General features: G+C 42.9%; 1 protein-coding gene across 1 annotated transcript in view; it reads right to left on the reverse strand.

Moving 5' to 3' along the window:
• The window catches only part of sec24a (SEC24 homolog A, COPII coat complex component), a 67,343-nt gene that overhangs the window by 23,383 nt on the left and 27,384 nt on the right, over positions 1–16,576 (reverse strand). The window contains exons 5-11 of the mRNA XM_085995665.1: positions 16,195–16,340; positions 14,043–14,224; positions 12,986–13,088; positions 9,996–10,122; positions 6,373–6,482; positions 4,511–4,623; positions 764–882 (exon numbers count right to left, since the gene is read on the reverse strand). Of these exons, the coding sequence (XP_085851791.1) occupies positions 764–882; positions 4,511–4,623; positions 6,373–6,482; positions 9,996–10,122; positions 12,986–13,088; positions 14,043–14,224; positions 16,195–16,340 (900 nt within the window). The remainder of the gene's footprint in view (positions 1–763; positions 883–4,510; positions 4,624–6,372; positions 6,483–9,995; positions 10,123–12,985; positions 13,089–14,042; positions 14,225–16,194; positions 16,341–16,576) is intronic.

A 16,576-nucleotide genomic window follows, 5' to 3' on the forward strand; every position in this document is an offset into this window, starting at 1 on the left:
CAACAGAGGTTTGGATCAGCTGACATTTAGATGGTGAAGGCTGAAAGGATGGCCAGAAGAGCATTGGAACAATGTCTGGAGGTGACACGAGATGAATGAGGGTGCATGAGGTGACTCAGCTCGGGGTCAAACAGACGCAGAGGTTGCAAACAATCTGGTTCAGCCAGATGGTGGCCTGGGGCTGGCAGCGGGGCAAGTAGTGACGGGATAGCGTTTGCTGTGGGGCATAAAAAACAATGGCCTCCGTTTTCCAAAGGTTTAGCGGGAGAAAATAATGGCTCATCCAAGATTGGATGTCAGGCAGCTTGATGGGATACAAATTCTCATTTGAATCACTCTTGCACGCTTTGAGGTGCTTTGTAGTTGTAAATATACCATTTCCATTTCAGGTATTGCAATTACATGGGGATGCACTAATCATATGATTTTTCTTTAGATTTATTTCATGAGCCATTACACAACATATAAAACAATCACAGAAAATGCTGGAGACACTCAGCAGGTTAGGCATCTGTGAAGAGAGAAACAGAGTTAACGTTTCAGGTCGATGACCTTTCCTCTGATGAAAGGTAATCGAACTGAAAAGTTAACTCTCTTTCTCTCTTCACAGATGCTGTCTGACCTGCTGAGTGTCTCCAGCATTTTCTGTGATTGTTTCAGATTTCCAGCATCTGCAGTATTTTCTTTTTATATAAAGCAATCATCTTGTTTTAACTAATACCTTTATACATCCATGCTAGGAATAATTCTGTTTAAAACATACCTTCTATGTCCGAGACCACCATCATCTGAGGCTGAGACAGGCCTTCCTGAAGACTGTAGAAGTGAATGGTGCTATCCAATGTAATAAAACCTATCCTTGTACGTGAATCACCAGGTAACCTGGAAATTCAAAAGGAAGCCGAGTCATTCTGGATCTGACCTTTCTGAAACTGCAATCCCTGGTCAAGAATGTTTCCATTTTAAAGACCAGTTTAAGTGTTTCTATTTTTATAAACCTGTCCTCACGTTTTGTACTAAAAAAAAAAAAAAATTGCATCTAATTGCAAGACAAACAGTAAAGTGGAATTTACAGGTAGGTACATACAAGTGATAAAACAACTCATTTGTTTATATGCTAAACCCTGTTCATTTGGTTTGGATGACATCTACATAGACACAATCTTTGTTATTTAGATTACTTCATTCTAAAATTGATAATGTATCAAGCTTTCAGCAATTACTTTGTGTTGGTGTAGGGGTTACGGGGATTGGGAGGGATATGTGTCGGTGCAGGCTCGATGGGCCGAAATGGCCTCTATCTGTACTGTGAGGTTTCTGTGATTTCTGTGACTTTCAATATCTTATTTGCTCAAAAGTATAATCTTTACTGGATGAACTAGAACTTGATTGATGCACAGCTTTAATCAATTCTAGGAGTCAATGTTCCTTGACCAGTGGGGTCACAGGTAATGGTCACTACAGAATTTTACAAAATACACAAAGGCACATTTCCTCTCAAAAGAACAGAACTATTGAGCACTACCATTCGGTAATCCTATTGAAGCAGCCAACAGTTTCATTTCTGCATAACTATTTGCTGAAATTAGCTCCAGCATATGGATGGAATATGATAATGCATTATTCTGCTCCGAGTGTCTGTTACCATATTCTGTACTTGTGTTAAATGCTATGTGGTAAAAATAATTTGATGTTGGAAACATCAATGCCAGACGAGGTGTGAATCAACAAATAAAACATGAGTCCCACCCGGTTTAGAATAACTGAACAAATCAAGAGCAAGGTGTCAAACATACTATTCAATTGTGGGTCTATCCCTGAAAGAAATGAAAGCACCAGCCACACTGTTTGAAGTTCCAGTCAGTTTATATCAACCCAACTTGTGATGTTTATGGAAACGCCTGCTCAGAGAGAGATATCAAGCACTAGAATGTTGATTCTGAGGCATGCACAAGTTCAAACCCATCAAGCAACAACCCAACCTTCAGCCTTTACTTCAAGACACTAGCTTGTGTGTCAGGTCACTGCCTAAAGAAGTTCAGATTGTAAAACTGCCTCAAGCATCTTACATCCCACAACTTAAAAATAACAACCATCAATCTCAAATCCCATGTATTTAGATTCAATTAGGTCAAAGAATTTCAAGTTGATTGGTCCCAACGTACCAAGTGGAAGCAGGACTATACCAAAGAAGGTTTGAACATGAAGGAAGGATCCTGAAAAGGACCTAGCTGGGATTTATCCCCATCAAGAAACCCTAGCTTCCATGGCACACACTCCAGACGGCGCTATTTGGCTTCAGGACTTGACAATCACCAATGGGGACAACAGTGTTCCTACGACAATACTTAACAACTTGGGTGCCATTAATCTGAAAGGGAGGGTCTGTAACTTGCCTTCCTCCCCAAACAGCCAGTGCCAAATAATTTTGCAAAATGGTCTTACACCTACAAGAACATATATATTCTTGAGATCCACAGCGGCTAGCCAACTTTACAAGGTGCCGCTTGCTTAATCTGCATGAAAATTACTTTGTGGATATATTTGTTCATGTTGGAGGCCCAGATAGGTCCTATCCTCAAAAAAGCAGGTACTTAATAACAGGAGGAAGAGTGTTGCTTCCCAGCCTAAGTAAAAAGCTCCTTCTATCTAGCTGTTCTAATTAACCAAATACAGTCGGAAGGGGCAAATTGATCTATGATCAATCCCTTCAAATACTCAACAGGATGCCCACAATCTCTCTATACTTTGGTGGAAGGACATTTCCTGCATTTTCCTTTCTCTCCAGTTCAGAGTGATAATTGTTGAACAGTCCATTGTGTAGGAGTCATTACTGAGCATACAGGAAACTTTCGATTTACCGGTATCTAAATAACCGGAAATCTTGGTTAACCGGCAAAATTCAGGAGTAGGTTCAGGTAAGTTTTACTTCTGCCTTCCTCGATCTGTTGCTGTGCAAGGGTGTGGCTGCAGCTGTTACTAAGCTACAGAGACGCTTGGAACTTGTGGCCATTGTTCTGAACCTGTTGCTAAGCAACAGGGTTTGTTGCTTTATACGGAGCTCTCAGCTCTCGTATCTTTTACTATAGCTTTCGGTTATCCAGAATTTTTGATGAACCGGCACCACGTCTATCCTGGAAAAAAAGGTTCCTGTACATACTTATTTCATCATGTAATTGTGATATGTTTACTAGCCACTGCACCTCGACTTATTTCTACATGCTACAAGATCACTCAGGGATTAGTAATAGACAAGCAAAAAAAAGATTCAGAAGGGATACCAAAAAACAAACAAGCTGACAAAAGATTCAATTCAGCAGGGAATGCATGAAGAGATCCAACTCCATCTCAAGGGATTGTTTTATCACTGGTGGTTGAAAGAAGCCATGGGGTGCACTGAAAGATGTAGTAGTTAGGAATTTCAATGTGAAAGATTGAAAGCGCTCATTTAAAGCAACAATTGGCATAAAATTAGCAAGCCTCAACCAAGATTAGGAATGTTTTCCAGAAAATCATGGAACTCCCAGATAAAGCAGCAATGCCATATTAACATCTTTAAAAAGTTAAACTGATGCATGAGTGAGAGAAAGTAGGTTGGAAGAACATTTCTCCGTCTTCCCTGGTAGTATTTCCCATTAACAGGCATGTACATTAACTACACTGAGTATCACACGTAAATAGCTCCTTTTTACACAGGTGCACATGGATCAAATTTGACATAGCTAACATACCACAATATTAGTCACCACCTTCAGGCGAAGACAGAAAAGGGAAAAATTGGAACAAAGTGTCTGTGAGATCCTTAGCTGGCTCAGTGAGCAAAAGTACCATGTGATTCAGTAGTGAACCATACAGATCAAAGTCCCATGTTCAAACTCTGGCCTGTGTTCGGTTAACTACTCTCAAGCACACTAGCTTAAGTTACAAAGAAAAAGTGGGTGAAAATTCACTTAAAAAAAAACATGTAATGCTCCCTTAATTGAAAACTACAAACTGGAAAATATGACAAATTTTTAAAAAACATGAAGTTTGCTTCTGCAATTTATTTTTAGAAGGGGTAATAGAAGAATTAAGTAATCTTCAATGCTCAAATGGAGCAGCATTTATCAACTGATTTGAGATTGAACCAGCCTAAGCAGCAACGAAATCCTAACATTTTACAGGATCAAACTAAGCCTGTTGGGAGTCTTCAGCAAAAGTCTGACACTCGGAAATGGGACTACTTATTCGCCGTACTATACAGCACAATTAAAGTATCTTATTCTACCCATTACAAACTCCCAGTTTCAGTGCCATGGAATTCTATCGCAACTGGAGAAAACTATTGCAATAGATTCCATTCCCTGTGCTTCTCTGGCCTGTAACACATCAATATATGCATTTGTAAACTAGCTACATGACTAGATCAATAAGCAAATGCAACTTTGAATATCAAGGATTCACAGCAGTCAAGTAAATAAATACAAAAGCTTTCCATTAAAAACCCTTCATGCTGTAGGAAAAAACTTACACGTCGAGATTATCCAACAGCGATTGGCAGACCGTATTTAAGTATCCAGACTCTACTGCATTATGGGACACATCCAATATGTAAAGGTAAACTGCAGGTTGCGGTGGTCGCAGCTAGAAAAGATAGAAATATTGATGAAGTATAGCTGGTGTTGGTAATAGCGGTTTAGAAAACTTAATCATGTAGTGAAACAAGTAGAAGCACCTGTAAATGCAAATTATTGTGAATTTGTAAGTTTAAACCAGATTGATAAAACATGCAAATAGAAGCTAGAACTACCGTAGGTTTGTTTCTAGAAATATCCCCAGCCTATTAGACTGTTTAACACAAGTCAACTTTTCAACATCTCAACACAATGTTGGCTTTTTGAGATATCAAAAGCTTAATTTAGTTTCACTTGGTATTTATTGTACCTTCCCACCCCATTTAAGACAGATAATTTCTACCATTAAGACCACCTTTCAGTATTGGCAGGTAGCTGCTGTGCTACAACACTGGGACTCCTAACTTAGAGACGGGTGTTCAACCCCCACTCTCGACCACTGTTCAGCACTGGCTGCCTCCTAGGAGCAAGTAGTTCCAGTCTCAGCTAATGATGGATAAATGCAAAGAATATGTAGGTTTGCATAGATTTAATATACTGTAAAAGTCATTATATTCAGAATAAATACATTTTAACTATATTTGCAACTTGCAGCAGTCCCACAATATTTCACTTATGAACGTAAGTAGTCAGTTTCTCCACTCACTGCCACTTTAACTATCAGGAAAATGTGCAAAATGCCAACGCCATGCTTCTCCCACCAGGTGCTTGCGGAGTGACCAGCTGGCCACTTCTACCACAGCCAGGTGGGTGGGGAAAGACAGAACACCAGCACTTGAAACACGTTCCTGTTTAAAATGATAACGTTTAATGAGTAGGGCAGAGTACATGACTGTATGACAAGCTGGTTATTGCATCAGCTAATAGCTTTGTACATTGCAAGAGCAGCATAGCACCAGCACATCACCTGCACTTAATGAGGGTGTGTGAGTGGAGAAACTAACAGGGGAACTCTTTCCATACACACAGTACAGCTCACATAACCAGGGTCCCATGTTGTATATGGAACTTTTTATAAAAAGTATCTATGGGTGTCACCCTTGGTTCAGTGGTAGCACACTCGCCTGAGAGTCAGGGGATGGTGGGTTCAAGTCCCATTGAGCACATAATCTAGGCTAACATTTCAGTCCAGCTGACAGAGTGCTGCACTGTCAGAGGTGCCCACTTTCAGATGAGATCCCATAGCAATTTTGAAGAGGAGCTGGGGAGTTCTCCCAGTATCTTGGCCAATATTTATCCCTCAGCCAACATCACTAAAATAGATTATTTGGTCAGGAATCCGGTTTCTGTTAGTGGGACCTTGCTGTGTGCAAATTGGCTGCCATGTTTCCCTACATAACAGTGACTACACTTCGAAAGTATTTCAAAGCACTTTGGGACATCTGGAGATTGTGAAAGGCGATATATAAATCCCAAGTTCGTTCTTTCTTTAACTCCAGTATCCCAATAGAACAGAATATACTGCATATAAAAATTAACAAGTAGTTGCTAACAGATTCCTGGTGCACAAGCTTGAAGCACAGCTGGGACCCTAAATAGGTGGAAAAAAAGCATCATGGACAAGACATAATTTAAATGCATTGTATCTTTACAGCCAATTTAGGATCTCATGGAACTTCACTATAAACAACATGTTTCATTATCAACAAAAAGGGACAGAGTTCAGCATCACTGCAAAAGCTGTGCAAAGTGGATGGAGATGTACATTACTCTGAACATATGAACTTAATTACTTTAAAAATTGAAAAGCTGCACTCACCATATACTCTGAAGGAGCAATAAACTCTATAGTCGCACTTTGAACTTCAGGTCGTTTATGTGGTTCTCCATACGATCGTGTCACAGGGTTATACATGAATTCTTCCGGAACTAAGCATCAGTACAACAGTTTCAGAAGTTTACACGGGTAACACACAAATACCAAGACAGTACAACAATATCTTTTAGGCTTGCATTTTTATAAATTTGTGCTCATCTAGATGAGGATGTTAGTGCTAGGTATTGGACGATTTCCCACTTCAGGTACCTCAGATCAGCTGTTCGAAGCAGAGAGAAGCCCTTGTGCCCTGCCCCAGTAAATGACTCAGATGAACCTCCGAAGAGCATCCCTACTGTGTGCCATGCTTCCATTCCCATACCAGCCATTATGTGGCCGCCACCAGCAGTCAATTTAGTCCCGAATCATAGAAATGTAAAGCACAAAAAGGAGCCCATTTAGCACACCGTGCCTGTGCTGGCTCCACATTGAAGCTACTTTGATTCCATTTCCTAGCTAGTTCCTTAGTTTTAATTTGATTCTTCCAGTCTAATTTCTCATTAAATTCTGCAACTGACTCCACTTCACTAGTCAAGTGTTCATGCAAAAACCTTGTGAAATATTTCTTTCAACATTCCTTTCACACTTTAATATGAATCCTAAATTGATGCTCCTTGCTATCAATTCACTGACGAGTAGAAATAATCGTTTACTATTTATCCTCGCAATCTTTCGTAATTTTGAACACTTCTATTAGAGTGAACTTACACTGCAATTTTAGTGTAGGTGCAAACAGTTTCACCTTCACATCAACACAACTTCTGTAGGGTAATTGGGTGTAAAAGACCCAAAAATGACTCCTCCTTCAAGTCAGGCCCCAAATGTGAATTCATACCATAAATGCAGCATCAGTGCCAAGTGAAACTGCTTCACACTGGCAAGTGTAAATGTACCCTCAAATTGCCTCTTGAACTTCTCTACTCCAATGAAACGCATCATAACTACATCCGCAACCATGGCATCATCCCAGTAGATTTGTGTTTCACCCTTTCCACAGCTTCAATATTCTTTCCATATTGGGGTGCCCAAATCTACACAATAAGTGTGCTTTATCATCTCCTTGCTTCTGTATTTCAATGTGCTAAATATAAAACCAAGAGTCCTATTTGCTCTTTGAATGGCATCTTCCACTTGCAAGGTTTCCTGCTTTTAAAATTGTGTACACCTCTCTTTCTCCATTGAGAATGTTATCATTTAGGGTGGGAGTGTCCAACACATGGGCCAAATCCAGCCACGAACCCTCCCCCCACCACCAAGCTGCTTTTTCGCACAGAAAGTATGCACGGCTGCTTTCAACTACAGCCCAGTTTCAGTCTTTTAACTTCCTGAGCCTGAAGCACTAGAAAAGACTGCTCCCTGATTGCTGAGGTTAGACCAGTCAGTGAGGAGCCTTTTTGACCCAGTCCTCCAGCCCAGGATGTTTAGAGAACTTATGCTGAAGCTCCTTAACTTTCAAACTTTGGATTGGAAGGACTGGGCCGGGGGGGGGGGGGGGGGGGAAGGGGGGGTGAAAGAAAAGAGAGGGATGGGATTAGGACTGAGTGTGGAGTAATGAGGCCAGAGAATGGTTTGTGCATGAGGCGCCTGCTGTTTGTGTATGGGCACTCTCTTGTCTTTACAATGCACATTTATGCACTGGGGGCCTGATTTTGTGCATGATTGGGTGTTACTACTTTTGTGTGTATGGGCAATCTTATTTCTTTTTTGTCCATGGGATCTTACAATCATGCTAAATATCTTCATATTTCCACGCAACACAGCCCAACCACTGGTTTTGACACAAGTACCCAGTTAGACGTCCCAGGTTCAGGGTATATTTTCACATTATGCTCTTTCCAAAAATGTACTTAACATTTAATTAATGCATTCGCCACACCCCTATTTGTCTACGCCTCTCACCTGTAGTTTTTAATTCTTCCAGACTTGTCACACCCCTTAATTTGGTAGCAGCAAATTTTTTTATTCACTGTGTATATGGAAAACAAGAGGTCCTAACACAGATGTATGGGGCACAGCATAAGCCACATTTTACCAATCCCAGATACATTGGCCCTGATTTTTACAGGGAGGCAGGGAGGATTCGCTGGGAAAATCTGGCAAGGCCGGGGACGCCGAGATCCTGGTAAATTTAACAGCAGGACCTCATTAGAATTTCTGTCTTTGTTTCCCACCTGGCAGCCGGACAAATTGATAGACTGGCCGGCTACTGGTCAGGAAAACCAGTGGCAGGAGACCGCAGTCAGGGACCCTTGGGGACGGTGCCTGGCAATTGGGGGGGGGGGGGGGGAAAGAGAGAAGCGAACAAGAGTTCAGGGGTTTGGGCAGAGGGGAGGCCAAAGGCTTCCTTGAGGGGCCAGGGGAGCACTCCTGCTCCTCCTCGCTCACAAGGGAGTGCTGCAGAAGGCACTTGCCTTCTTGAGCTAGCAGCTCTCGCCTCCATTTCACTGCCAGGCTTCCCGAGCCCTGGGAAACCTGTGCGGCAACTGTTAAATTTAAATATGTTAATGAAGTACCCAAGGTGGGAGACTCGCACGACACTAACCCTGTCGCCGTAAAAACAGCAATGGCCGCGTATGCTGCGGGCACGTTCCCCATTTTAAATGTTTTTGCCCTATTCACTAACCCTCTCCCATCCGTCTTGGCTGGGGTAGGGTGTTGGTAATATTGAGGCCATTATTCTTTAATAATCTCCTGACTGTCCATAAATTACAAATCATCCAAAATTCCACTGCCCACATCTTATCCTGCATTAAGCCGTGCTCACTCATGTTCCCACTGCCCCTCACTAGCTCCAACCCACGAGGAATAAAATTTAAAATCCTCATCATCTACAAACCCCTCCACAGCATCGTCTCACCAACTGAGCTAAATGCCAGCTTGATTCAGTTGATGGCACTGTTCCGGAGTCTGATGGTTGTGGATTCAAGCCCCATTGAGCACATATTCTAGGCAAACACCCAAGTGCAGGACTGAAGGGTTGCTATATTGTAGGAGGTGCCAACTTTTGGATGATTTGTTAAACCGAGGTCCCGTCTGCTTACTGAAGTGGACACAAGACTCTATTTGAAGAGCAGGAAGTTCTCCAACATTCATTCCTCAACCAGCACTAAAAACAATTACCTGATGATTAATTTGCTGTCTTTGAGACCTTGCTGCGTGAAAATTGCTACAGTACTCGCCTACATAACAGGGACTGCACTCCTAAATTAATCCATTTTTGAGACATTCCTAAAGCACCATCTAAATGCAAGTTCTTTCTTCACCACCACAACCATCACTATTTATACATACCCCCGGCGTCCTCCCAGTATGTCTCTCTTTGTTCTGCTCCACGATTGGTGGCAGGACCTTAAGCCTCCTCAGTCCTATTCTCTCAAACTCCCTTTCTCTTTAAAAATCTGTCAAAACCTCTCCAACTAACCGGTTATCTATCCAAAGTTTCCCACAACAGCTCTGCACCCACACCTTTTCCCTCATCCGTGGATGCTTTTTTCTATCTTAAAAAGGTTCCATTTAAATGTATTTGATGTTTTCGAAGCATTTTTGTTCTTTTTTGGTGAACCTACCATCATTAACTCGATAGCACAAGTTACATTTCCATCTTCTTTGATCCAGGAAGTTAACAAAAGGGTTTATGTAGGTTCGGCAAGTACGACACCTCACAATGGTACTCGATGTAACCACAGGCAATTGCTGCAACATGAAGCATACACACTAAGCACCAAAGATGTGGTCAGATGTGTTTAAAAGAAAAACTTTAAGAAAATATTTCCATTTAAAAAAGTGCTACTTTTAAACTAAAGTAGAAAAGATTGAAAAGGATAAAAATTAAATTATTAGGCTAGCACAGCATGTTCAACCATCAAGTGTTGGCATGCAGCCTTAGTTTCTCCTCTTGGCCCATCACTGTGCTCCTGATCTCAACCACATTGCTGTGGGGAGGAGCTGAGTGAAGGTCAGGCTACTCCTCACCTCACAAGGTGTTTGTTTTTTTTTGGGGGGGGGGGGGGGGGGGGGGAGGGGGAGAGAAAAGGGGCAGGATGGAAATCAACGCTTTTTTCCCCTAAAACATAACTAATATTTCAGTAGTGTAACACAATTTATCACTTTTTTCAAATTCGTTTTTGAGAGATGTGGGCGTCGCTGGCATGGCCGGCATTTATTGCCCATCCCTAATTGCCCTTGAGAAGGTGGTGGTGAGCCGCCTTCTTGAACCGCTGCAGTCCGTGTGGTGAAGGTACTCCCACAGTGCTGTTAGGTAGGGAGTTCCAGGGTTTTGACCCAGCGACAATGAAGGATCGGCAATATATTTCTAAGTCAGGATGGTGCATGACTTGGAGGTGGTGGTGTTCCCATGCGCCTGCTGCCCTTGTCCTTCTAGGTGGAAGAGGTCGCTGGTTTGGGAGGTGCTGCCGAAGAAGCCTTGGCGAGTTGCTGCAGTGCAAGTTGTAGATGGTACACACTGTAGCCAAGGTACACCGGTGGTGGAGGGAGTGAATGTTTAAGGTGGTGGATGGGGTGCCAATCAAGCGGCCTGCTTTGTCCTGGATGGTGTCGAGCTTCTCAAGTGTTGTTGGAGCTGCACTCATCCAGGCAAGTGGAGAGTATTCCATCACACTCCTTACTTGTGCCTTGTAGATGATGGAAAGGCTTTGGGGAGTCAGGAGGTGAGACACTCGCTGCAGAATACCTAGCCTCTGACCTGCTCTTGTTGCCACAGTATGTGTGTGGCTGGTCCAGTTAAGTTTCTGGTCAAGGGTGACCCCCAGGATGTCGATGGTGGGGGATTCGGCGATGGTAATGCCGTTGAATGTCATGGGGAGGTGGTTAGACTCGCGCTTGTTGGAGATAGTCATTGCCTGGCACTTCTGTGGCTGTATCCAGTGTGCTCAGCCGTTTCTTGATATCACATGGAGTGAATCGAATTGGCTGAAGACTGGCTTCTGTGATGGTGGGTACCTCAGGAGTAGGCCGATATGGATCATCCACTCAGCACTTCTGGCTGAAGATGGTTGCAAACGCTTCAGCCTTGTCTTTTGCACTCATGTGCTGGGCTCTACCATCATTGAGGATGGGGATATTAATGGAGCCTCCTCCTCCCATTTGTTGTTTAATGGTCCACCACCATTCACGACTGGATGTGGCAGGACTGCAGAGCGTTGATCTAATTAGCTGATTGTGGGATCGCTTAGCCCTGTCTATGGCATGCTGCTTCCGCTTTTTAGCATGCATGTAGTCCTGTGTTGCAGCTTCCCCAGGTTGGCACCTCATTTTTAGGTACGCCTGGTGTTGCTCCTGGCATGCTCTTCTACACTCCTTATTGAACCAGGGTTCGTCCCCTGGCTTGATGGTAATGGTAGGGTGAGGGATATGCCGGGCCATGAGGTTACAGCATGTGGTGGAATACAATTCTGCTGCTGCTGATGGCCCACAGCGCCTCATGGATGCCCAGTTTTGAGCTGCTAGATCTGTTCTGAATCTATCCCATTTAGCACAGTGTCAGTGCCACACAACACGATGGAGGGTGTCCTCAGCATGAAGACAGGACTTTGTCTCCACAATGACTGTGCGGTGGTCACTGCTACCAATACTGTCATGGACAGATGCATCTGTGACAGGTAGATTGGTGAGGACGAGGTCAAGCAGGTTTTTCCCTCGTGTTGGTTTTCTCACCACCTGTCACAGGCCCACACTGGCAGTTATGTCCTTCAGGACTTGAGCAGCTCGGTCAGTCGTGGTGCTATCGAGTCACTCTTGGTGAAGCCCCCACCTAGAGTACATTCTGTGCCCTTGCTACTCTTGGTGCTTCTTCCAAGTGGTGTTCAACATGGAGGAGTACTGATTCATCAGCTGAGGGACGGCAGTAGGTGGTAATCAGCAGGAGGTTTCCTTGCCCATGCTTGACCTGAAGCCATGAGACTTCATGGGATCTGGAGTCAATGTTGAGGACTCCCAGGGCCACTCCTTCCCGACTGTATATTACTGTGCCGCCACCCCTGGTAGGGCTGTCCTGCCGGTGGGACAGGACATACCCAGGGATTGTGATGGAGGAGTTTAGGATATTGGCTGAAAGGTATGATTCTTTGAGTATGACTATGTCAGGCTGTTGCTTGACTCGTCTGTGGGACAGCTCTCCCAATTTTGGCACAAGTCCCCAGATGTTGGTGAGGAGGACTTTGCAGGGTCGACTTGGCTGGGTGTGCCGTTGCCGCCTCCGTAGCCGGTGCCGAGGTTGATGCCGGGTGGTCCGTCCTGTTTCATTTCTTATTATTGTGTTTCACAGCGGTTAGTTACAACTGAGTGGCTTGCTAGGCCATTTCAGAGGGCAGTTAAGAGTCAACCACATTGCTGTGGGTCTGGAGTCACATATAGGCCAGGCCAGGTATAGACGGCAGATTTCCTTCCCTAAAGGACATTAGTAAACCAGATGGGTTTTTACGACAATCCGATAGTTTCATGGTTACCATTGCCGATACTAGCTTTTAATTCCAGATTTTATTTAATTAACTGAATTTAAATTCCCCAGCTGGCGTGGTGGGATTATGAGAGGTCTTACCGATAGGTCTCTGAATGGATGCAGCTGTAATCCTAAAGGAAGCTTAGCTTTGTTCAATAAAGACTGAGTTTGAGGGATGTTGGTCAATGTGCATCTGAACACCCTAAAATAGAAAACATTTCATTTAAGCAAAATTAAATATGGGCAGATCTTTATCAAACTGTTAAATTAAAAAAAAAAAAAAAATTTTAAACAGAACTTTGCCATGGGTAAAGGCACTGGAGGTTTCCAGCTCTATTCTTGGTCTATAATTAGTCAGCTGATTTCAGCAGGGGCAGCACTCAGGATGCTATAATTGAACTCCCATGTTAAAAGGGGAAGGTTGGTGGCAGGAGTCATCCAGGGTTCCTGTTTCCAGCAAGTGATGCTTGCTGGAGAGCGGACACGTGAATTTTGGATCTGGACAGGATTGGGTTGCGTCAGAGACATGAGAATAATGAATGCCAAAGTAAGAGAAATTTGGAGGGTGACCAGAAGTTTGGAGGAGGTAGAATTATAAGGCTACTGAGATGTTTTGAAAATGTTATTACTATAAATAAATAGCCTGTTCACATGTACCATTTTAGGCCCATGCCCATTTGGGCAAGATACTAAAGGGCTCAGTACCCACAAAACCATACCACCTTCAGGAGGGAAGAATGGGGAGAAAATTGGAAAAAAGCTCCATAGTAGAGTACAAAAAGCACCAACTTATTGAACAGACTGCCATTAACTGCAACACTGCTTGCTTAAGCATTCAAAAGGGAATTGGAATTCCTGATTCAGTAAAGAAGGGGATGGGAGATGGTAAAAATGGTCAGATAAGGTTCTAAAACAGGGACCTGAATGAATTGATAATTCAGGAAGTAATTCAAATACCACTTCATTTGTCTAAGGACATATTTTGGACAACCGAACTGGATGGGGAGGGAAGAGAGTAAAGGGGTTAGAAGAGCAGGCAGCAAACTTTTATTTTCTAATAATGTTAGATGTGACTTGCAAAGTCCATTCAAAAATCACAACACATGTTTAGTCAGTTACATTAACTTTGGTTATATTGGAAGCTACTACAACTTACTCTGGATTGCAGTTTAGTTTCTGTAGCTCCTTGTGCAGGTTTGGATGAGGGGCTTTGACTGGAGTTGAAGGCAGAATGTTTCTCTCCTGCAGGAGATTCAGAGGTCGCGCTCCCTCCGATTGCTGGCCCTGCTGCAGATTAAGCCCACCCATGCCAGTCATTAGTTGATTAAAATGTGAAGCCTGAAGAAAACAAGTTTTAATATGAGAATATGTTCCAGCACAGAGAACACAAATACAGATTCATCTTTTCCAGAGTTTTTGAAGCAGGCATTTTTCTTGAAAACAGCAAGGAATAGGCTGCTTTTGTTCCAGTCATGTTGGATGCATGGAAATTTCACACTGAAGTTTCTGACAGTCTACATTGTGATTTTTGCACATTTTTCCTAATGCACCAGCTTATCTTAAAATTATTTAGTGATACACTCAGAAATGCAATTCACTTAATTGTGTTACTTATGCTGTCCACTGAAAAGAATTGCCAAAAGTGATGACTCAATTCCTTTAAAATTCTTATAAATGTGCACCATCTGTTCATAAACTGGCTGTGAAAATAAATCTCAAGAGTATCATTGTAATGAGATTCTTAAAGCTCAAGAGTCCCAAAGAAGAATTGCTTTGGAATGGTGGCTAGGTCTGCAGGAGCTCAAGATAATCTTGTGGCGAAAGAGGAAAAGAACATTTTGAGATTACCTCTGCACGAAATGAAATAGATTTCAATTCAATATCTCTGCAGGTACCCCTCACTGAGTGACGGGTGGTTTGTAATGGGGTAGTGGTAGGGATGGAGTTGGCAACAGAAAGAGATACAAAGCTCCTTTGCCAAAAGATCTCTGAAGTAATGCAAGGATAGAGCAATCCTCCTGTTTGGAGGGCTGGGCCTTAGGAAGAACACAGAACTAATCAGACATCCTAATCTACTCCAAAATATTGTGCAGTGAACAAAAACTGGTAGAGGGTCAATCTTCAGCACGTGTTGCATGAAAATGTGCTACACAAGCAGGGTACCATAACTTGAGCAGAAACAATTGCGAAGGAGTTCTCTGACCAATATAAACAGGCTACTGCATAACTTTATAAAAAGTGGGATCGCAAATCAAAAATCTTTCAAACATTTCAAAGCTTTGTACATATAACTGTAGCATGTGCTGCTTGCGCATGGTGGATGATCATAATTCTCACTAACTAATGAGGAGAACGTGCATTTAAAAAAAAACATTTTCTTCCCTTTGCTATATTCCACTCCAGGCAAGATCACAAGAAACTTGCACCCAGGTCTTCACCAACGTTACGCCACAATCAACAGCAAGAAAAAAGGGGGCACAACTGGGATGACTTCTCCAATTGTCCCTCTTTGAGAAGGGCTGCTGGGTCTTAACTTGAGCTTCCACTGAGACCAAGATATTGCCAGCAGGAACCCATGTTCCACCAGTCCATGGCTGCTAAGGCTTTGCAGCACCTCGACAAGAAAGTTCTACGTTTCCAAGTATCAACAGCAGAACCTTACTCAAATGCTCTTAATCATCACTTCTCACTAACTGGAAGAAAAGGAATTATTAAAATTAATTAGGAACATAGGAACAGGAGTAGGCCATTTAGCCCCTCAAGCCTGTTCCGCCATTCAATGAGATCATGGCTGATCTGTGACCAAACTCCATATACCTGCCTTTGGCCCATATCCCTTAATACCTTTGATTAACAAAAATCTATCAATCTCAGATTTAAAATTAACAATTGACCTAGCATCAACTGCTGTTTGCGGAAGAGAGTTCCAAACTTCTACCACCCTTTGCACATAGAAGTGTTTCCTAACTTCACTCCTGAAAGGCCTGGCTCTAATTTTTAGACTATGGCCCCTAGTCCTAGACTCCCCAACCAGCAGAAATAATTTCTATCTACCCTATCAGTTCCCCTTACTATCGTGAAAGTTTCGATCAAATCACCCCTTAACTTTCTAAATTCCAGGGGATACAACCTGTAACCAGCAGTTTGTGTAATCTCTCCTTGTAATTTGGAGTCCATTCTGGTAAAGCTACGCTGCAGTCCCTCCAAGGTCAATATATCCTTCCCACGGTGTGGTGCCCAGAACTGCGCTCACTACGCCAAGCGTGGTCTAACCAGGGCTGCAGGGCTAGCATCAGCAACGCACATACCTGAGAAAATTGCTGTGGTGCTGCTGTGTTTGCCAGCTGACCACCTGGGGTCCCAGGGCTGGCTAGGTTTTTATAGCCAGGGGGCAAGGAGGGGTAAGAGTGTCCGAGTGTCCGTCTAGTGTTCAGACCTTGTTGAATTGGCTGCACTGTAGTGAAAATAGGAAAAAAAAAAATCAGGTAGTTAAACCTTACTTAAAAATTGTAGATTAGAACACAGTAGCATGCCATTCAGACAGAAGACAAGCTCTGCAGCATTTAAAGCTGTATGCACAAGTATAAATGCCTCCTTGGGTAAAGAAAAACATTGTTCCAAGCAGCCCAACAATCTTAGGCTGAAATCAGTTTGCTAAACTAAGGTCTTGTCAGCATCACAGTACGGCCT

This window comes from Somniosus microcephalus, chromosome 8 (genome assembly GCF_052327205.1).
Source record: "Somniosus microcephalus isolate GS21.2 chromosome 8, FLI_Smic_1.0, whole genome shotgun sequence".
Taxonomy (NCBI): domain Eukaryota; kingdom Metazoa; phylum Chordata; class Chondrichthyes; order Squaliformes; family Somniosidae; genus Somniosus; species Somniosus microcephalus.